We start from the raw sequence: 23,336 nt of genomic DNA, 5'->3' as shown, positions 1-23,336 counted from the left end.
GCATGAGATGACCTGAGAGCCTCTGTCACTTACATTGTCTTCAGGGAGACCATAGTATTGAAAGATGTGTTGAAATAATAGTTCTGCTGTTTGGGCTGCAGTGGGAATGCCAGGTAAGGGTATTGGCTTGAGGGCTTTGGAGAAGCGATCAATGGTTACCATAATTGTTGTGTGATTTTGTGAGGGAGGAAGGTCCGTGATGAAGTTTATGGCTATGTGGGACCATGGTCTTTGAGGCACCGAGAGGGGACAGAGCTTACCGGTGGGTGGAGTTCTGGGTACTTTGGCTTGTGTGCAGCTCGAACATGATGCGATGAACTGGTTGTGACGACCATACGGTCTATGGTGACGACTGCGAGTGCTCCTGGGCGCGGTTGCACTGATTGCCACCTGGCGGGATGAGCTCACCTGCGCCCTTATTTATTGGACTTCCCTCAGTTGTTAGTTGCCCGTGAGCATTAGGCTTCACGTTGGCCGCTTATTGTGTGCGTTTGGTTTTCTGTGATTGTGAACTTGCAAGTGTTTTAATAAAAGACCCATGGTATTTTGAATTTGGTTTTTGGGTATTTTTTTTGGTGTTGTTACGTTTTTGAGCCACACTTAACATATGGGGGCTCGTCTATTTGCGATTAGTTGAATTGGTTGTTTTGTATCTGGTTTGCATCTGGTTTAGTCAGTGTGGAGGATAGTGAGTGCAGTGTGTGGGATTGTCCATTGTTGGAGATTTAGTCTTATCAGGTGAGTAAGCAGTGCTCAAATGAATGTGATTTAACCCTGGGTAGGTCTAGCGGCGTGTTTCATTTTGAGGCATGTCGTGTTGTTTTTATAATAGTGTTGTGCTGAAGGCGAGTAGAGCATTGCTAGGGAGCACTTCTGTGGAATCGCAGGCTGTTGCTGATTGCCAGTCACGGCCGGCGTTCTGCTGGTAATAGTGCATAAGTACCCCTCTCTTGTAACCGCATGAAGACTAGGTATAGTGTAAATAGGGTTTGGGGTTGTAGTTAGTTGGGGTGATCACTTTTATTTGTGCTTGTTTACGCTTTTATTTTCTCCAACATGGATGTCAGTACATTTGTTGAGACTCCGTGTGACTTGTATTTGAACAGTTGCACTAAAGAAACACTGTTGCAAATTGCCTCCCATTACAAGATTCCTATTTCAGACACGGACCGTAAATTAAAAGATAGCATTAAGCTGTCACTGAAAGGGGCTTTGCTTGACAAGGGAATTTTGCTTCAGGAACCTGGCCCAAAGTCCGCTCCGGGGACGCCACCTGGAGGTGAAATATTGACGTTCGAGCAGAGGAAAGAATTGCTGTTGCTGGAGATAGAACAGGAAAAATTGAGACAATCTTCAGAAACTAACCGTATTGCTTTAGAAAAGGCGAAGTTAGACCTGGAATATCGAAAGCTTGATTTAATTAAGGATGGTAAATTGGGTGTAGAGGGTTCAAAGGAGGTGTCATCTAGTTTGCGGTTGGTTCCTCAGTTTAATGATAAGGACTCTGATGTATTCTTTACTTTGTTTGAACGTGTTGCAGACACCAGGAAGTGGTCCGATGAGCACAGGTGTTTGTTGCTGCAGTGTGTGTTACAGGGGAAAGCACAGGAGGCTTACTCCTCTTTGTCCTCGGAGGATGCAAGAGACTACTCTAAGGTTAAAGCTGCTGTTTTGCGGGCATACGAGCTTGTGCCTGAGGCGTACCGCCTGAGATTTCGGCAAGCAAGGAAAGAAGTAGGACAAACGCATCTGGAGTTTGTGAGAGATTTGCGCAAGCATTTCACTCAATGGTGCTCTGCTGGTGACATTAAAACGTTTGATGATTTGTCTGATTTGATGATAGTTGAACAGTTTAAATCTTCTGTGCCTGAACGTGTAGCTACCTTTATCTCTGAGCATAAAGCTAAAACTCCTGAAAAAGCGGCGGAACTGGCTGATGAATTTACATTAAAGCATAAAAATAGTTCTCATGATGTTGGTAAGCCTGGGTTAAATGCAGCCCAGGGGGCGAGTAGACCATTGCCGGGGCCCTTGACGTCATTGTCAAGTCAGGCCACGGACTTAGTATGCAATTACTGTCGCGAAATTGGGCACTGGAAGGTTGATTGCCCCGCCTTAAAAAATAGACCACCGCGCTCGACTTATAAGTATGTTAAACCAAATGCACTAGCTAGGTCTTTGCATTCTATTGAGTCGTGTGCACGGAGCTCGGGGGGTGACAGAGATTTTGCAAAAGATTGTTTAATGTCCTATTTGCCCTTTATTACTGATGGCTGTGTTTTTTTTTTTTTTTTCCCAGGTCAGAACAGTGTTCCGGTGAAAATTCTGCGGGACACAGGCGCTGTAGATTCGTTTATTTTACAGTCTGTGCTACCTTTCTCTGAGCAGTCATACACTGGTGATAATGTTTTTAATTCGTGGAATTGGTTTGAATACTGTTTCTGTTCCCCTTCACAGAATTAATATTCAGTCTGATTTTGTGCAGGGGGAAATTGTCCTCGGGGTTCGTCCGGCCCTCCCTGTGGATGGAGTCCATATTATTTTAGGCAATGCAATTGCAGGGCACCGTGTTTGGGGTGACGCTCCTTCACCCATTGTGTCTGATTCCCCTAGTACACCTGTTTGTGCTCCCAGTAATGAGGGGGAGAGCCCAGCCTGTGCAGTGACAAGGTCGATGAGCAGCACTGATCATCATGTGGTGCCGACTGCTGTGCAGAGGGAAAGTTTGGGGTCTGTGCTAGGTGTTCCTGATTTGTCTAATCTGCCCTTTCCTTTGTCAGGGGAGGAGTTGCGCAATGCACAGGCTGGTGATCCAGGGTTGGCTGATTTTGTTTAAGAACGTTTTGTCCCCCACAGATGCATTGGGAGTAGCAAGGGGGTACTTCCTGGATAATGGGGTTCTCTTCCGTAAGTGAGTACAGCAAGGGGAGGTGTTTGTGGGGGATGCCTATGTCCAGGTGGTAGTTCCTGCTCAATTTCGAAATTCCGTATTGCAGGTTGCGCATGACCAGTGCGGTCATGGGGGCGTGAAGAAGACGTATGATCGAGTTCTTAGAACTTTTTTTTGGCCGCGCGTAAAAAAGGATGTGTCCGCGTATATAAAGACATGCTATACCTGTCAGATCACTAGTAAGCTAAATCAAACGCTCAAACCCGTGCCTTTGCGCCCAATTGTAGCTGTTGGGGAACCTTTTGAGCACATTGTTATTGATTGTGTAGGTCCACTGCCTAGGTCGAAGAATGGTAGTAATTATATTTTTACGCTAATGTGCTTGAACACTCGTTATCCTTTCGCTTTTCCTTTCCGCACTATCTCTACGAAAGCGGTACTACGAGCTTTAATTCAGTTTATGTCTGTTTTTGGCATTCCAAGATTTGTGCAAAGTGACCGCGGGTCTAATTTTACTTCCCGTGTGTTTGCTGATGTCCTAAAACAACTGCGCATAGAACACCTTACATCCACAGCATATCATGCACAGTCACAGGGTTCCGTTGAAAGATTCCATCAGTCTATGAAATCTCTCCTCCGCGCTTACTGCGTGCAGCTGGATGCAGACTGGGAGGAGTCACTACCGTGGCTCATGCTGGCTGCTCACGAAGTTGTGCAGGAGAGTACTGGGTTTAGCCTGAATGATTTGGTGTTCGGTCACAAGGTGCGGGGACTTTTGTCAGTTTTGGGGGATGTAGGTAAACCTGTTGTACCGCCCACCAATGTTGAAGGTTATGTGCTTGGGTTTAAGGACAGGTTGTCCAGGGCTCGGGATATAGCAAGAACAAATCTGGAGAGCGCACAAAAGAAAATGACTCTACGTTGTATCATGTAAATTTGATGAAGCCTTTTTATGAGTCTATGTGCACCAAGCCAGTCTTAACCTCTGCTCCTGTTTTTGCTGGAGAAACTGGTGATGAAATTGTCAATCCAAATGATGGCATTCTTCGTGGGCGTTTGAAGAACTCTGAGTGTTTGTCGCAGTTGGAGGGGATATTTGTGTACATACCTGAACCCCAATGGGGGGAGTTAATCCATCTGATATGTAAATATCCCGACCTGTTTGGAGACATTCCGTCTCGAACCACCTGGATGGAGCATGATATTGATGTTACTGACTCTGCCCCTATTAGACAACACTTTTATAGAGTGTCACCAGAAAAACGCAAAGTCTTGGAAACTGAAATTAAATACCTGATTGATAATAACCTTGCTGTACCTTCCTTTTCGGAGTGGGCGTCTCCATGCATCCTGGTAGAGAAGCCCGACAAAACGGTTAGATTCTGCACAGACTTTAGGAAAGTGAATAGTGTCACCAAAGGAGATAGTTTTCCTTTGCCTCGTATTGAGGATTGTGTGGATTCAGTGGGCTCTGCCAGGTTTGTAACGAAACTTGATCTCTTGAAGGGATATTGGTAGGTGCCGTTAACACCAAGGGCCAGGGAAATATCATCCTTTATCACCCCGTTTGGATTATATCCTTACACCGTTATGAGTTTCGGTCTGAGAAATGCGCCCGCCACGTTTCAGCGGCTTATGAATCGGGTAATTTCGGGGTTAGAGGGCTGTGCCGTTTATTTGGACGATTTAATTTTGGTCAGTGACACTTGGGAATCACATCTGCAGAGGCTCAAATCAGTGTTTGATCGCTTGATTGAGGCACAGTTGACGGTGAACTTATCCAAATGTGAATTTGCCAGAGGGACTGTGACTTACCTCGGCAAAGTTGTTGGCAAGGGTGAAGTGCGCCCTGTTGATGTTAAAATTATGGCTATTCAACAGTACCCACCCCCAATTACAAAAAAAGATTTGCGGAGATTTTTGGGTTTAGTGGGGTTTTACAGATGTTTTTGTAAGAATTTTGCCACCGTGGTAGCACCATTGACTAATCTTTTGAGGGATGGAGAAAAATGTGTGGACTTCTGGCTGTCAAATGGCTTTTGAAAATGTCAAGTCAATTCTGTGTTCTGCTCCTGTTCTGTCTGCCCCACGTTTTGATAAGCCTTTTGTATTACAGGTTGATGCCAGCAACGTCGGAGCAGGCGCTGTTCTGATGCAGGAAACTGTGGAAAAAAAAAAGCTACGATCCAGAGGGCTCTGCGTTTTTTGAAAGGGGGGGGGGCGTGTGATGACCATACGGTCTATGGTGACGACTGCGAGTGCTCCTGGGCGCGGTTGCACTGATTGCCTGATTGCCACCTGGCGGGATGAGCTCACCTGCGCCCTTATTTATTGGACTTCCCTCAGTTGTTAGTTGCCCGTGAGCATTAGGCTTCACATTGGCCGCTTGTTGTGTGCGTTTGGTTTTCTGTGATTGTGAACTTGCAAGTGTTTTTGATAAAAGACCCATGGTATTTTGAATTTGTTTTTTGGGTTTTTTTTTTTGGTGTTGTTACGTTTTTGAGCCGCCCATAACACTGGTTGATCTCAGTGAGCCTGTTTTCTCATCAATATTTGTTTCGAAGCATCTGATGGGTGCAATGGCTGCCTAGGTGTCCTGTGGCGGGTAATGCATGTGCCCATGTGATGAGTCTGCTTCTGAGTTGCTTGGGTACATATAGTAGACCAGGTGGAAGGTTCTCGGGGAGTTGTTGAGGTTGAGAGTCTCTGATTTCTCTGTCTAAGTCCCAAGTGATGGACTGGAGGAAGCATTGGGAAGGGAGAATGGGATGGGCAGTGGAGTCCTGATGAGGAGGAACAAAGATTCGTGAGAGAGCATCAGCCTTAGGATTCTTGGAGTCAGGGCAGAAAGAGATGGTGAAATTGAATCTAGTGAAGAAGAGGGCCCATCTGGCTTGACGGGGGTTTAACCGCTTAACCTTCCGGAGATATTCTAAGTTCTTATGGTCTGTTAGGATTATGAACGGGTAATTGACACCTTCCAATCAATGGCGCCATTCTTCGAGGGACAGCGTAATTGCGAGTAGCTCCCGATTTCCTATGTCATCATTTCTTTCTGCTGGTGAGAGTTTCCTCAAAAAGAAGGCCACTGGATGAAGTTTCTGCTTCTCCCGGAAGCGTTGGGAGAGAACTGCCCCCACCCCCGTGTTGGAGGCATCAACTTCCAGTGTGAACGGCTTGGAAGGGTCAGGATGCTGTAGGATGGGGGCCGAGGTGAACGCTTTCTTGAGACAACAGAAAGCCTCCTCTGATGCAAGGTTCCACTGAAGCTCCTTGGGTCCCTTCTTGAGGAGTGCCATTAAGCGGGCGGCGATAGAACTGAACCTTCTGATAAACCGGCGATAGAAGTTTGCAAAACCTAGAAAGCATTGATGTTCTTTGACGGACGTGGGAATGGGCTGAGACGTAACTGCAGAGACCTTTGACGAGTCCATGCAAACCCCCTCGGCACTGATGACATATCCAAGGAAGGAAATACGTGTTTGATGGAACTTGCATTTTTCTGCTTTCACACAGAGATGATTCTGGAGCAAGTGTTGTAGAACTGTTCTCACATGCACTTGATGGCTCTCTTCATCTGGGGAATATATTAGGATGTCATCGATATATGCAATAGCACACCGACCCAGCATGTCCCATAGCACGTCATTGATGAAGCGCTGGAACACACTGGGCACCGAAGAAGGGCCATACGGCATTACCCGGTAGTTGAAGTGACCAGCAGTGGTGCTGAATACAGTTTTCCATTCATCTCCCTCCTTGATCCTGATAAGACTGTACGTGCTGCGTGGATCTAGTTTTGAGAAGATCCTTGCTGATCGAAGTTGTTCTAGGGCTGCGGGAACCACAGGAAGTGGATAAGGGTATTTCACTGATACCTGCTAAAATCCCCTGTAGTCAATACGTGGGCAAAGACCCCCGCCTCATTTTTCCACAAAAAAAGTCAAGCCTGCTGAGGCTAGAGACCTAGAAGGGCGGATGTAACCCTGCTTGAGATCCTCCTGAATGTACTCCTCCATAGCTGCTTGTTCTTTCTGAGACAGAGGGTATATATGTCCCCAAGGTGGTGACATGCCTGGCAGGAGGTCAATAGCGCAGTCATATGGTCTGTGAGGCAGTAGACCACAGGCCTTTCCTTTACTGAAAACCTCCTTGAGGTCCAGATAACATTCAGGAACGTTGTCAAGGGTGTCAGGCTGGGGGCTCTCCACAGAGGTGGGTGCGAGAGTGACTTGAGGTCGAGTAATGCAGCCCTGAAAGCATGCAGGAGACCACTGTAGAATATCCTTGTTCTGCCATGAGATGAAAGGGTTGTGAAACTGGAGCCAAGGGTTGCCAAGGATAAGATCATGACTTATGGTGGTAGTGACGTAGAGCGAAATGAGTTCTGAATGAATTGCACCCACTTGGATGCAGAGAGGAGTTGTGCATAGAGTGACAAAACCATCTCCTATTGATCCTCCATCGATGGCCTGAATGCTGCGCGCAGTGTGCAGTGGTGTTGTTTGGCAAGTTGAACTTCTGCACAATTGAGTTGCTGAAGTTCCTCTCTGCCCCTGAATCAATGAAAGCAGAAAGGATATGAGTAGAAGTAGCCAACTTTAAAAGAACTGGAACCTTGAACGATTTGGAATTGAACCTTCTTATAGGACTTACGTTGCGAGGAGGACGAATGAGACAGTTATTGAGCTGATGTTCAGGGCTACCGCAGTAGAAGCATAGTCCCTCTTTTCTTCTTCTGGCAGGTTCAGAATGAGTTAACCGAGTGCGTGAGACGTCCATGGCAGAACTTTCCTCGGAAATAGGCTCCGGTTTAATACTCTCCTGTAGAGAGGGTCGATGAGCCAAGAGATTGCTTAGGTGGATCGCAAGGTCAATGAGAGAATCGGGCGTGAGTTGTTCATCACGGCAGGTGAGTTCACGCAGAATTTCAGGGCACAAACCTTGGCAAAATACGGCCTTCAGCGTGGGATCATTCCATCCGCTAGCGGCTGCCAGTGTTCTGAATTCCATAGCATACTCGGCCACGCTTTTGGAGCCCTGTGATATGGTGAGTAAACTTTCACCTACTTCAATCCCCTTGGGTTTGTGATCAAAAACTCTTTTGAACAGAGTGAGAAATTGTTCATAAGATTTTGTTGGCTTGCCGCCCTTACTCCAAACCACGCTGGCCCATCACAACGATTTTCCCGTAAGGAAGGAGAGAAATTTGGCAAACTTGTGCTCGTCAGATATGCTAGGTAGAGTCGTGAAATAGATGGAGCATTGAAGAAGGAAGCCTTTACAGGCGAGCGAACTTCTCCGGAGTTGTAGCGCTGAGCTCGTCGATGACTCAGGACGCGTTATGAGGGCCTGCGACATCACAGTTGCTAGCTGGGATATTCTGGTGTTGAGGTCGGCTAGCATCTACTGATGCTCTCCTAATAAGCATCCTTGGACGTTGAGAGCAGTTCGCTTTGCTTCTTCCACTACATCCATGGTGGCGAAGTATCCTGTCACGGTGCAGGCACTTACGGATGTAAATGCAGAACAGCAACAAGGAGTAGACAGCGTCAGAGCCAAAATGTGAGGCAAGAATCAGAGTCATAGAACTAGCGAAGGTCGGGCGATCGGCAAACGACATTAAAGGTAATAGACAAAGAGAGTAAATGGAAAATAGGGAAGCAAGAGTCAGAAGAACGAGAGTCAGTCAGAAAATAACAAGGTTTGGTATGAACTGTAGAAGGTAGAATGATACTTCGCATTGAAGTGGAGTGAGAGGTTTATATAGGCAGGGGGACTAATTGGAATAATGAGTGACAGCTGATCTCAGTAGTCGGGAGACAGAGGGCCCTGTGGGAAGTGTAGTCCATGATGTCCATGTTTGTAGTTTGGACAGGTTCAGCGGGTTTACTGACACTCTGTTTAAGTTCTGTTTTTTTTTGACTCTGCACTCTGTTTTTGGATTAAGAGTTTTGCCTGCTGTTCTGGGATTCTCGCTCTGGCTATATTAACTGTGTTTCCTGAAACTGATCCCAACCTGTGCTCTCCCTTGCGGAGTCTTCACTACAAAGCCTCACCAAGGTACATCTTGGTCCTCTTCTCTGTGATTACTGTAGCTGCTTATCATGTGCTCATCTGCACCAGCAACTTTCGGGCCGTAACAGAATATTTCCGCCTCATTATGGACCCAGCAGTCTATGACGTGTTCAAGGCTGCATTAGTTAAACAGGGCTCAAAGCTTGGAGCCCATCAGCAAGAGATCATAGCAGTCCACCACGGCATGACCATCACTGAGACTCTGCAAAGACTCTCCTCCCAGATGGAGAGCCTTCAGGCTTCTATCACTGGCCGACCAATACCGATGCCTGTCAGCTCACTGGTGGCACCTGCATTTCCACCTCTGAAAGCCCTGGCTGCCTGCTCCTCAGCTGTATGATGGTGAGCCTGGGACATGCTATTCACTCCTCTCTCAATGCTCCTTAGCTCTGGAACTTCAAGCGTCTGCCTTCCCTTCTGAGAGCTCTTGTGTAGTGCATGTCCTCACGTGTTTACCATGAAAGGCATGCTAGTGGGGCATAGTGGTTTGGGATGTCAAGGCTCCCTGATCAAGTTTTAAGGAGTTTTTGGAAGAAATGCAGAAGGTTTTTGACCAATCTTGCAAGGGCAGGGGGGTGGCTAGATGGCTAATGGGACTGAAACAAGGAGGTAGACCAGTTCACGATTTTGCCATTGAGTTGCAGACTCTGGCTGTGGCAGTGGATTGGGATGCTAGTGCCTTATATGACACCTTTTTTTTCATGGACTTAATCATGCCATTTTGGATGAGATTGTGCCTCATGGCCTTCCTGAAAGCTTGGATGGCCTGGTGGATCTTGCCAGCCGGGTGGACAATCGCTTACAGCTGTGGAGTCGGAGAAGAAGCCGTAGGTTAAAGCCTAGGACTGTCACCCCTCAACTGGATGGTGCCACCTCTGCCAAACCAGAGCCCACGCAATTAGGCAGGACCTGGGTAACTCTGGAGGGAAGAAGGTGCTGACGTGAGACTAGTTCCTACTTTTACTGTGGACAGTCTGGACATTTTATCTTTCTCTGCTTGTTAAAAGGGGTCTGCCCACCGGTAGCTACAGGAATACACATGGGTGTCTCAACACATTCAAAGAGGGCAGCCTTTACCATCAAAATAGTTTTTCAGAATAAGATTCAATCTGTCAAAACCCTCATTGACTCTGGGGCAAACCAGCAGCCGGTTTCACTGAAGTAGTTTAGACTGGTCTATGGGTTAAGATTGGTCTTAAGTTTCTTTATAGACCAGTCTAATGCAAGTAAGACAGTTTCACAAAAGTTAAGACTAATTTTTTAAGTCTAATTTTAGGCTTAAAAAGTAAGACACCCTCCCCCCAGTCTAATATGGGTCTAAGGGCTATGTCCATCACAGCGTAGAGGACAGAGAGGATGAAGAGGACCAGCAAGGAGCTGGTCGATTTGTGTGCCAAATGTATGTGGAGAGAATCTTCAATGCACAAGACTGACCAATCTCCAACAGAAACTAAAGACCACTTGCATTGTGTGTTAGCGAAATAGTGTGTGAATCAGTGTGTGTGTGTGTGTGTGTGTGTGTGTTTATTATTATTATAGTGTTGTTCTTGTTATTATTACTATTGTTGCTGTTGTTGTTGTTATTATTAATATTATTATTATTATTATTATTATTATTATTACTATTGTTACTATTATTACTGGACATACTTTCTTAAATGAATAAAATTTAATTAAAAAAAACAGTCAAGCCATAACTGCCATTAATGTCAATAACTACAAGAAAGCTTGAAATGTTAAGGCAGTGAAGTACATTGCAAGTATGTAATACACAAATTTAGGCTATTATAATCTAACTATGAAGTATTCAATAAAGAACAAACAGTGTAATGCTAGCTTATTCATTTTATTACTTATAAATAATATAAATATATCAATTCATTTATGCATATAATTACATCACCACTCATCACTTATCTCTCTCTCTCATACACACACACACACACACACACACACACATTACTACATCACTCCATCTGCGCGAGTCTCTTCAATTTAAGTTGCAGTCTTTCCTTTTGGAGCTGCAAGACCTCAATCTTGTTGTATTGCTTGTCAAGCACCATGGCCTTGGTGGTGGTTCTGGTGGTGGCAGATGTCTGGGAGTCCTCCACAACCAGTTCAGGGACCAAGGAAACTTAAAAAAAAAAATCAGACCAAGGTTTTCATTATTAGAAACTGTAGTCACACCACAACATAGTATTTAGGTCAGCTTGTTCCAAACGTCTTTCTTTACGTGTACTACCTACTGTAGCAGAATTTAAATCTATGTTGGTCAAACCAACGACTGTATAGTCTATGGGTCAAACCTATGTTCCATCGTTTAGTAACAGACCTTGGTATCAACCGAGTGGAATAGCTATTTCGCCATCGCAAGGTAACTGTAGCTTAGCTCAGTGCTGTGGGAACATAATCTCCCCTACTGTTTATGCTGAAATGACAATAAAACCCCACTTGACAACGTTTATAACTTAAACAAGACTCTACCTGTAATTTCCTCCTGATCGGTAGGCTCTTCGTGTAGTGTCACATCCGCGCAGGTACTGGGTGATGACAACTCCGAGGGTGAAGGAGCCTCAGCTTCAACGTTGCTAGCAACGTTGCTAAGGGAGTTGCTGCTGGGTCTGGCGAAGCCGGTTACTCTGCTCTCCTTTCCTCCTTTCACTCCCCAGAATAAGGGCGACTCGTCGCCATAAATGTTGATGACCATTTCGGTGGTTACTTTTAGTTTCTTCAAACCCCCTCCTCAAGTGGGGGTGATTTTACATTTGAAAATTTCTTTTTTTGCTTCTTGGACCATATTTTTAAACCGTTTCTGCATGGCAGTAACATCTCTTCTCGCAGATGGATTAAAGGGATAGTTCGGGATTTTTGACATGAATCTATATGGTATCCCCGTCAGCAGTGTCGTGCATCCACACTGACTTACCCCCGACAGTGTTCTGTGAGCCTAGATATTGTCCAGTGTTGGTCAGTGCACAAGTAGTTCCGGCAGGTTTCCTGGGGTCTGCAAAGTAACACGTTTTTCTTCTCAAAACAGTTCGTGTTCGAATGAGTGATTTATTAGCATAACAAAACCCTTGTAGTCCAAAAAGTCACACCTTGTAATTGCTTGGGGCTACTTTCTCTCAATAGCGATCAGTGCGCGCTGTCACTGTTAACAGTTGTGTGCGAGCTAGCCAACAACTTTCATTAGTTGTTCGACAGTGTTTAGCAGCGAGCTCAGACCAGACGCAAACGCAAACAAGGTGATGCTCAGGATAAAAGCTTTGCTTCAAACATGAAATTGCAACATAAATGACTTGGGGATACACAATAATAATAAAGATATGCGTCACCAATAAAATGTTATGGTATGTATATGATTATCATTAGATTCATTCAATGATTCATGTTTTGACTGTAGGTTGCAGTAACCTACTGCAGGGCTCAGACTAATAAAATATTACGCCATACAATATAATTGAGCTCTTGTACAGTAGGGTAATAACACTCACTCTGCAGACAACTGGCCATCGGGTCCAGCTGGTCTGGGGCGCTTCTTCCAGTTGATTTTCGGGATGTGGAAAAATGTCTCCAGGACACCCGCAGTCAGGAGCGCAGGTAAATCCTTATTGTTGGTGATGCAGACAGATGCTGACGCGTCGGCCTCCTCGTCAATCGAAATGTCTTGCATCCGTGGCATAACGAGGTCCCATTCTTGGCAACAGTAGCATTCAACCTCGGTCTGCATTACTTCGCACTTGAAACAAGTACACCACCAATTGTCCGTCACTCGAGGTCTCACGGCTGCGGCTTCACCTTCCACCTCTCTGCTCACCATCTCTCTCTCTCTCTCTGCCCGTTCTACTTCCATCTGTTGAATTTCAGCATCCGTATATTCGGGTTCATAAAGATACCCCCTTGGCTGTGTGCTGAAATCAATGTCTTTGTCGTCGCTGCTGTAGTCAGACATGATGCAGTCAACTTCCCAAGCACTAAACTAAGTGAATGAAACAGATAGCCTGGCTACCTGTCAACTAGCGACTGTAGCGCGCACTGATCGCTATTGAGAGAAAGTAGCCCCAAGCAATTACAAGGTGTGACTTTTTGGACTACAAGGGTTTTGTTATGCTAATAAATCACTCATTCGAACACGAGCTGTTTTGAGAAGAAAAATGTGTTACTTTGCAGACCCCAGGAAACCTGCCGGAACTACTTGTGCACTGACCAACACTGGACAATATCTAGGCTCACAGAACACTGTCGGGGGTAAGTCAGTGTGGATGCACGACACTGCTGACGGGGATACCATATAGATTCATGTCAAAAATCCCGAACTATCCCTTTAACGCTATTCACAGACGACGTTATTTTTTCCCACACTTCATGTTTTTTCTTATTGCTACATTCTTCACTGAATTTGCCTAATAAAACGTCTTTGTCGGAATTAAATTCCTCTAATATAGCCAGATTTTCCGAGTGGCTAAACGGCACTGAACGACCACTGTCCGCCATTTTTTTTGTTTTGAGAAGAGTCTTAAAATACCCACAATCCTTTGCAGCATAGTACGACTTAAGATAGTCGGAGTCTTAACTGCTTTGTGCAACAGTATTTGTTAGACGTCTATGGTAAGCCCGACTATACCCGCTGTCTAAGTTAAAGTCATAGTCTAACTTAGTGAAACCGGCTGCAGAGCTTTATCAAGACTTCCTTGGCAGACATATTGGGCATCTCCTTGCGGGAATTAGATCGTTCCCTTGTATTCGGATATATTAGGCAGCAAGTGAACAACTGTCAGTTCTTGAAGTCGATGTGTTGGAAGTAGGGAAAATGGGGCAAGCAAAAGGATCTGCGCAACTTTGGCAAGGGCCAAATTGTGATGGCTAGACAACTAGGTCAGAGCGTCTCCAAAACGTCAGACCTTCTGGTATGTTCCTGGTATGCGGTGATTAGTACTTTCCAAAAGTGGTTCAAGGAAGGATAACCATTGAACTGGCAACAGGGTCATGGGCACCCGAGGCTCACGGACATGTGTAGAGAGCGAAGGCCAGCTTGTCTGGTCCAGTCTCACAGAAGAGCTTGTAGGTGCAATAGGCTTATCAAATCAGTCTCATGTAAAAGGGATCAGTCTCATAAATTCATTTATTCAAGTGTCTGATAGTTTAGAGCTAAACTATTAAAATTAATGGAATAACTTAGTGGTGATATTGCTATAGTTTTAGTGAATATTGTAGCTCTAATGTAATAGGTTTACTCTAGAGCTATAACATTCATATAATAACCAAATGGGCAAAGCCAATTAGAATACTTGTTTGGCAGAGGTTGGCACTCAGTGAATGTTGTAGCAATAGACAGGACACAGTTTATTCCAAAGATACCATTTATTGAAATAGCTGACATGAATTAGCAAACTAATACTGATCAGATATTTTTGTATTTTTTGTATTTAGTTGTATTTAGCAACAATAGCAGCCAAGGAATAATTCAATATAAATGGTGATACAATGTATACAGGTAATAATCAGTAGCGTATATGATGATAACTAAGACACTAATGGTGATCAGAAATAATAAGCTATATGCAAGTTTACAGTGTAGGGGCGAGTGGATGTTAAAATGTGAGAGGGAAATCACGTGTTTGTGTGTGTGTGAGAGAGTGTGTGTGAGTATGTGACTGGAATGCGCGAGCCTTGTGCTAGGCCTCTCCTGAAGAGGAATGGGCAACACGGAGAGCGCACGAGGGAGAGAGAGAGAGAGACAAAGGATCTGTAGTTTAAAAACTAGTGTCGGCTAGGCCTTTAACCCAACTTCTACTCAACCCTTAGCTACTCCTGAAATCCCAATATTGAGGGGTGTAGTGCGACGGAGGGAGTTAAAAAGAGAGTGAGAGAGAAAATGCATGCATGATCTAACTAAATACAGATAGTAAACAAAGTAAATCAAACAACACACGGTCTAAGACCAACTTTCATGTGAATCAAAATGCGTACATTTAAACCATAAATGAATTCAAATAAACAACACTCTTCCCATTAACTAGCCACAACTAAGACTAACAATTGCCCAGATGCCAGCCTCACTTGAGATCGCTCTTGCTTGGCGACTGAAAGTGCGCCGGCTGTTATCCGAAGACAGCACAGAGCGCAGGTCCAGGGAGAAACAGTTCTGTTCCTTTCACTTTTACAGCTCGTCAGCTGAAGATCTTCGGTGTCCCGTCGGTCGTCCAATGATCTGGAAGGAATCTTGTTTGTAGTTCATCAACGTTGAGAAAGGGAAAAGGGATCTGGTCGCCTTTCCTCTTTAAAAATACTTTGTGGGCTGCAGTAACTAACCGGTTCAGTTATTATTACAACTATGCGAAGATCAAATATATTGAACTTTGGCTAAAGGTCCGGTATCAATAGCTCGTTCTTTGTTCTTCTGTAGCACTGATGCAACAGCGTCTCTTTCACGCATGGAAACCCACTGCCAGAGAGAAAGAATTTCGATTCCGCTGCGGGTTTAAAGCACAGTCGTGCCGCCACTGTATTTGGTATCCGGTATCGTCTCTGTATTCAATACCATTACAGGGAGTCAGAAGAATGGGGGGAGCTAGAATATGGCATCGAGTACAGGGATTGGTGTGTTCAATGCTGTACAGTGAAAGAGAGAAGATGGTTCATATGGCTGTGGCTTGGCAGCTCCCCCTATAAGCTACTGTAGCATAAATTGGTGAAAAAGTTAATGCTGGCTATGATGGGTGTCGGAGCATATGGTGCATAACAGCTTGATTGCTGCATATGAGTCTGCGTAGTTGCACACTGGTCAGAATGCCCATGCTGACCCCTGTCCACCGATGAAAGCACCTACAATGGGCACATGAGCATCAGAACTGGACCATAGAGCAATGTAAGAAGGTGGCCTGGTCTGCTGAACCATGTTTTCTTTTACATCATGTTGATGGCTAGGTGTTTGTGTGTCACTTAACTGGGGGAAGAAATGGCACCAGGATACACTATAGGAAGAAGGCAAGCCGACGGAGGCAGTGTGATGCCCTGGGCAAGGTTCTGCTGGGAAACCTTGCGTCCTGGCATTCATGTGGAAGTTACTTTGAACATACCCCCTATCTACACATTGTTGCAGACCAAATACACCCTTCATGGCAACCGTATTCCCGAATTTCCAGTGGTCTCTTTCAGCAGGATAGTGTGCACTGTCAGACTGCAAAAAATGTTCAGGAATGGTTTGAGAAACATTTGGACGTGTGACTAAGTGTTCTTATGTATGGATATCCACATGTCAAGTCAAGTTTATTGGTATAGTGTTTTTAACAACAGACATTGTCACAAAGGAGCTTTACAGGAAATTAAAGACTTTAAACATACGAGCTAATTTTATCCCTAATAAATTTATTTATCTCTGATGAGCAAGCCTGTGGCAACAGTGGTAAGTTATCAGCTGTTCATGGATGGAGACTTGAGTGCAAGACTGTTCATGACAACTGCAGTCCTAAAGTTATCATGGCAGTTGTAGTCCTCAGCCATCAGAGCAAAACTGTAAATGTCTAGAGCCATCTTCCAAGTGCGACTTTCGACTGTCTATATGGGGCTATCCTCCACAGGGGTAATGTGATGAGACTCCATCCAGACGAAGGGCATCAGGATAGATCAGGCAGGTCCAAAGAGCAGGAGAGGTCAGCATCTTACTGGTGTCTCAGGATCAACATGTAACTTGATGGAGAGAGACAAACAGAGGGAAGAGACGAGGGGCCACAGGTTGTGACGTATGCCCAGTATCACGTAATGGTAAAGAACATGAAAGATTTTGTGCTGAGTACAAGCATGGACTTTGGCAAGACTAACTATGATAGCATAACTAAAAGGGAGAGCCAGAAGGTAATGCAGTCATGAGGGAGTCCTGGGACATAAGCAACAGCCACTCCACTATTGACAAACCCGAGTGAGAGTGCGGTGGGTGACAGCATCCATACATCCCAATTTACCAAAACAGTCTGTGCCTGAGGACTCTCCAGGTCTACTCCTTGACCTAATAAATCTATTAGCAAAAGGTTTGACAAAAAAATATATGTTTTCAGCTGAGACGTAAACACTGAGACTGTGTCTGCGTCCTGAACGCTACTTGGAAGGCTGTTCGATGACTGGGGTTTTGTAAAAAAAAAAGGCTCTGCCCCCGATGTAGACTTCACTATGTGAGGTACCAACAGATAGCCTGCACCTTTTGATCCAAGTAGGCGTGGCGGGTCATAAAGGACCAGAAGTTCACTCAGGTACTGTGGTGCAAGACCATTCAGTGCTTTGAAGGTCAATAGCAGTATTTTATAATCCGTATGAAATTTGATTGGGAGCCAATGCAATTTGGATAAGATAGGGGTGATGTGGTCATATCTTCTCATTCTAGTAAGGACTCTTGCTGCTGCATTTTGAACTAACTGGATCACAGATGGGATAAAGTTCTTGTGCTGGAAGGCAGTGCTTTCCTTTCTTCAAATTTAACGCTCATTTTCAACCAAAAAGTTCTATTTTGGTCTCATCCGTCCACAAAATATTTCTAATAGCCTTTTGGCTGGTCTATGTGATCTCTTGCAAACTGTAGACAGGCAGCAAGGTTTTTTTTTTTTTTTAAATGGAGCAATCGCTTTCTCCTTGCATCCCTGCCATGCACACCATTGTTGTTCAGTGTTCTCCTGTTGATTGACTCATGAACATTAACAGTAACCAGTGTGAGAGAGGACTTTAGTTGCTTAGAAATTACCCTGGGTTCCTTTGTGACCTCGTGGATGATTACATGCCGTGCTCTTGGAGTGATCTTTGTTGGTTGACCAACAAAAATCTTGAATTTTCTGTATTTGTATACAATCTAGTGGGTTGTGGTTGTGTGGGGTGGTGGGTTGTTGTTGTTGTTGTTGTTTTCTCTCTCTCTCTCTTAAGTCCAAACTGTTTAGATATGGTTTTATAACCATTTATTAGATAATAATAGTAATATTGGAGCATTTTGCTCAATAAATAAATGACCAAGTATAACATTTTATTTGTTGAATTGGGTTTTGTTTATCTACTACTTTTAGGACTTGTGTTAAAAATCTGCTGATATTTTACCTCATATTTATGCAAAATTGTAGAAAATTCTAAAGGGTTAACAAACTTTCAGGCACCACTGTACATATGCATTTGGACATAATTCCTTCCCATTGCATTTTCTCTGCTCCCAGACTGTGAAGTTTGCAAAACCTCCTTCTTCAACAAGTGTGAGTTTCATGGATTTCCCCTCTTCATCCCTGATACTCCTGTTCCCATGGGAGTCCCTGACCGAGCCAGGAAAACTCTTCCTCCTGGACTAGAGATTCGGAAGTCCGGTATTCCTGGTGCAGGCCTGGGAGTGTTTAATAAGGGGGAGATGGTTCCAATAGGTGCGCACTTCGGACCCTACCAGGGAGAGTTGATAGATAGAGAGGAACCCATGAGCAGTGGATACTCCTGGGTGGTGAGTTTGTTATAAATTTATTACAAAGATATTTTATATATATATATCGCATATGACCTTTTAAGCAAAAAAGTCACCACTGGATGAAGGTAACTCCAAATAATATAAATTTCTTCTTGCCAATGATATGTGGAGACACTTCAAATGCACTTTCAGGTCCATCAAACTGTATATAACTTACTGGTACTTGTACAGTTTACTCAACTCTTTCCATTTTTTTTTAAAGATTAAAAAGTCATTGACTTTTGAGGATGGTTAGCTAAAAGATTTCATATAAATGAATAATTTTAGTTTGTTTACAAAAGTCTGTAAACGGCAAAGCTTTCCCTTCTCTTATAGGGTCCCATCAGGTTTGTCCTCACTGAACAGCTAGCCTTGTGTCTTAATTTGCTATATTTCAAGTAGAGCTGGGCAATACGGAGGGTTGAGACAGAGTGCTAACCTCCTTGCGGTATCCTCCGGGCAACAGCTACAGCAATGACCTTGGGCTGCGATACCACCGGGGGCATGGGGGAAACCATCAGGCCTGTCCTGTAAGGTTCTCCCTGCTCCTGGCAGGTTCTACCATGGTGGGACGGATCCCAGGGGAGCTGCTGCTGGCTAATAGCACCTGCACCGCCTCAGTCCTCGATGGGCAGTCTACAAAACCAGGCGGGGTTGTGCACAGGGCCAGCAACCCGCCACTTAAAAAATTCTTGCGACGAAACCTCGACAAATGAGAAACTCTGATCGGACTGATCTTAACGGAGCATTGACCCAGGAACGACTAGACGTACGGAAGAAGCCTAATGGTAACACTTTGAGGATAGCAACATGAAATGTGCTGACAATGGGAAGGGAAGGGTCAGCACAGTTAGTCTCAAATGAACTTGCATGCCTGAACGTCTCCATGGTGGGCCTCACTGAGGTCCGCTGGACTGGCACAGGAACCCATACAGCAAATGGATACACCTTTTTTTGGTCCGGAAGGGAGGACAACATACACCGCCAAGGAGTGGCACTTGCCCTCGCACTCCCAGCTCAACGTGCTCTGATCTTCTGGAAACCTGTTGACAATAGGCTGCTCCTAGCCTGCCTATGACATAAATATGGAAGGATCACAGTCATCATAGCTTACGCTCCAATGGATGCAGCCTCTGATGCTGAAAAGGACGATTTCTACATTAAGCTGTCAGACCTCACAGCCGGGATTTCCAGGCACGACATAATTTGGGTTCTACGGGATCTAAATGCCACACTAGGCACAGACAGACAGGGGTTTGAGGGGTCACTTGGGCCCCATGGTACAGGCACCTGCAACGACAATGGCAGGAGACTCCAGGAGTTCTGCTCTAGCTACAACCTTCGCTCTGAACGATCCTTCTTCCCACACAAGAGAATCCACTGCATGACATGGATTAGTAATGACAGCCACACCACTAAGGAAGTGGACCACATCCTCACCAGTAGGCGTTGGCATACCTCCACTGACTGCCAGGTCTACCGCAGCGCGGAATTTGGAAACACAGACCATCGGCTGCTTGCCATGACTGTCAGCCTGCACCTGCAGGAGAACCATGTCAAGCAAGCAACACAAGTTCGATCTGTCCAGACTCAAGGCAGAAGAAGTCAAAGCCAGTTTTGAACTCGATCTTCAAAACCGCTTTGCAGTATTATCTGAACCCTCTACCGAGGATAGTCTGAAGGAAATCTGGGGAGCGTTCAAAGAAAATATTACAAGCTCTGCACCAAAGGTACTTGGCCGTAGGAGAGCCAGAAAGAAGGACTTTCTATCTGAGGAGACACTCAGAGTGGTGGAGGAACGGAGAGGGAAACAAAACGAGTACAGACGCCTGAACCTGGTAAGAAACCAACTACTGCGCAGAGACAAGCAACAGTGGCTTGACAAACTCGCTGATACAGCAGAGTCAGCTGCACGTAGGGGGAACCAGGGCACCCTGTACAAGACACTCAGAACCCTCACAGGGAAAACAACCCCTCCCACAGCCTGTGTGACAGCTCTAGATGGATCCGACCTGGATACGCCTGAACAACAGCTGGATCGCTGGTGAGAACACTTCTCTCAACTCCTCAATCGGCCACCACCACCCCCATCTCCAGAGCTGGATGCCTTAGCAGCCCAGGCCATTGAGGACAAGTCCATCTCAACTGAGCCCCCCAGCCCAGATGAGGTAGAGAAGGCCATACACAAGCTCCAGCCTGGACAGGCTGCTGGTGCTGATGGCATTCCTCCTGAACTGCTGCTACACGGCGGCCCACCCGTGGTGAAACAACTGCACTCTCTGATCTCCTGCGTCTGGAACTCTGAGACCATCCCTACCGACTGGCGTCATGGAATCATTCTCCCCTTTTGGATGAAGGGCCCCAAGAGCAACTGCAGCAATTACAGGGGTATAACCTTGCTGAGCGTCCCAGGGAAAGTGTTTGCCCACATCATCCTAACCAGACTGCGACTGCTTCTTCTCCGGAAGCAACGACAGGAACAGAGTGGATTTACCCCAGGCGGCTCCACAGTCGATAGGATCCTGACACTTAGGCTCCTAGCAGAGATGAGACGGGAGTACAGGAAGCCTCTCTACGCTGCCTATGTGGATTTAAAGCAAGCATTTGACTCCGTGGACAGGAAAGCTCTGTGGAAGATTCTCAAGTTCCTGGGAGTCCCTGCAAAACTGCTGGACTTGCTGTCCCTCCTCTACTCCAACACAGTCTCCTGCGTAAGAGTGAACGGGATGCTGTCGGACACCTTCCTCATAAACAGTGGCGTCCAGCAGGGATGCGTTTTGGCACCAACCATCTTCAACACCGCCATCGACCATGTGATGGGAAGCACTGTGGCTCAGAGTGCCTGTGGAGCTAGCTTTGACAACGTGACCATCTCTGATCTGGACTATGCGGACGATGTGGCCATCCTTGCCGAATTAGTTCAGACCCTCCACCTCGCCCTCAAGGTCATGGACAAGGCAACCAAACCACTGGGACTGATGATCAGCTGGAACAAAACAAAGATCCAAAGCCTAAGCAACTTCGAACCGTCCCCAGCTACACCAGTAATCAGCACCCAGGAGGTGGAAGTGGTGGAGAAGTTCAGCTACCTTGGCAGCATCCTGGCCTCCGACTGCAAAAGCACAGCAGACATCAGGACCCGCATTGGCCGGGCTACTGCAGCCATGGCAGCCCTTTCCACCATCTGGACCAACAGTCATCTCTCTCTCCACACTAAGATCAGACTGTACAACAGACTGGTACTGTCGTTCCTGTTGTACGGCGCAGAATCCTGGACCCTGACAGCCACTCAAGAACGGCTCCTGGACACCTTTGACAGCAAGTGTCTGCGTAAGATACTGAGGCTCCAGTGGTACAACTTCACCTCGAATGCCACAGTACGCCAGCTGACCAACCAGCCACCAGTCTCCAGACTAATCCGATCAGCCCGCCTCTGTTTCTTCGGCCACATAGCCAGAACAACACCACCTCTCGAGCTGGCCAACCTGATCAGGGAACCCGCCCCACCCCACTGGTCCCGCCCCAGAGGGAGACCCCGGACCAGGTGGCTTGACCAGCTTAAGGTAGATCTGAGAGAGGCCGGACTTAACCTCCGCACAGCCTGGCTCGCTGCCGAGAACAGAACGAACTGGAGGGTCATCTGCCGAGGCGCCACGCTCTCACGAGCCAGCGAGGATGAGTGAGTGAGTGAGAGAGTGGGCAATATGGCCTAAAAAAAAATCTTCGATTTTTTCACAAAAAATCCGATTTTTGATTTTAATAGATTTTTCCCCCTACTAAAAATCAAACAACAGATGACAAAGAAATGGTTCAAAACAAGTTTTACCTTTATTTTGTTTTCACTTAAATTTCCCCTTTGGGGTTAAAGTGCAACCAGAAACCAAAAAGAAGCCAAAAAACAAGCTTGTAGATGAGATGGCAGACCATGCCATTGTAAACAGTGAGAACATACAGTAACTTTTTTAGAAAGCTTTCTCCAATGTAGCTTAGTTTCAAACTGGCACTGACACAATGCACCCTCAAACTTAAAAAAAAAAAACCTCAAAAAAATATATATCGGACATTCCACTGAATGGGTGCCATTTGCTTGTTGTACCATTCCCAAATTAAACTTAATTTGTTATATCTTTTCAACACTGATTATAATAACACACATATTTAACTATTCAAAATGTTTAAAGGCTATGTTATTTATTTTTTTACAAGGTTTGGAAGTCAAAGATGGCTGCATTTTTTTCAGTCCTGTTACCAAAACTCAAAGTAACACAACTGAGCTTTTAGGCTAGGATTAGCTAATACATGGAATTAAGCCACATGGCGTCATCGCTAATAGCATGACCACACTTAGCACATTCTAGTGACTTACCAAAAATCTGTAAAATAAACAAATATCATCTAAGAAATAATTTAAGTAACAGGACAGTATGTTGACATTGACCTTATCAGTCAAAGTTAAAAAAAATCATCAGATATACAGAAAAGTAAATGAGAGAACTAACTTTTGGTCTTCCCATGACCTTCAGAAGACACAACTGATGTAACTTCCTGTTGAGCATGTGATTTATGGAATGTTCCAAATTTGTCAAATGGGGTAATATGTTTGGGTAACAGGACTGAGTGAAAACCCAGGGACACGACAAAATGTGTATTTTAACTAAGATATTGTGGATTTCTTATGAAAAAAATATATTTAAACCATGGATAGGATATGGAGTCACACAACAGTGCAAAAGAAATACTGTTTCTGAAGGATTTTAATCATAATATTTCATAGTTAAGTATAAAGTTAGAGTGCGGGGACAGGTAACACATGCTATTTTTCAGTGTTTTAGGTAGTTTTTATTAATACTTACAATCTCATCTCATCTCATTATCTCTAGCCGCTTTATCCTTCTACAGGGTCGC

General features: G+C 45.2%; 1 protein-coding gene across 2 annotated transcripts in view; it reads left to right on the top strand.

Moving 5' to 3' along the window:
* Positions 1 to 23,336, top strand: part of LOC132894017 (zinc finger protein 551-like) — a 67,261-nt gene that overhangs the window by 10,675 nt on the left and 33,250 nt on the right. The window contains exon 4 of one of the 2 annotated variants that reach the window (XM_060933202.1): positions 18,157 to 18,428. The exons of the other annotated variant lie outside the window; for it this stretch is intronic. Within the exon in view, the coding sequence (XP_060789185.1) occupies positions 18,157 to 18,428 (272 nt within the window). The remainder of the gene's footprint in view (positions 1 to 18,156; positions 18,429 to 23,336) is intronic. 2 annotated transcript variants of the gene reach the window in all.

The sequence above is a fragment of the Neoarius graeffei genome, chromosome 11, assembly GCF_027579695.1.
Source record: "Neoarius graeffei isolate fNeoGra1 chromosome 11, fNeoGra1.pri, whole genome shotgun sequence".
Classification (NCBI taxonomy): Eukaryota; Metazoa; Chordata; class Actinopteri; order Siluriformes; family Ariidae; genus Neoarius; species Neoarius graeffei.
The sequence above is the reverse complement of the archived record's forward strand: the minus strand, read 5'-3'. Positions and strand labels throughout refer to the sequence as shown.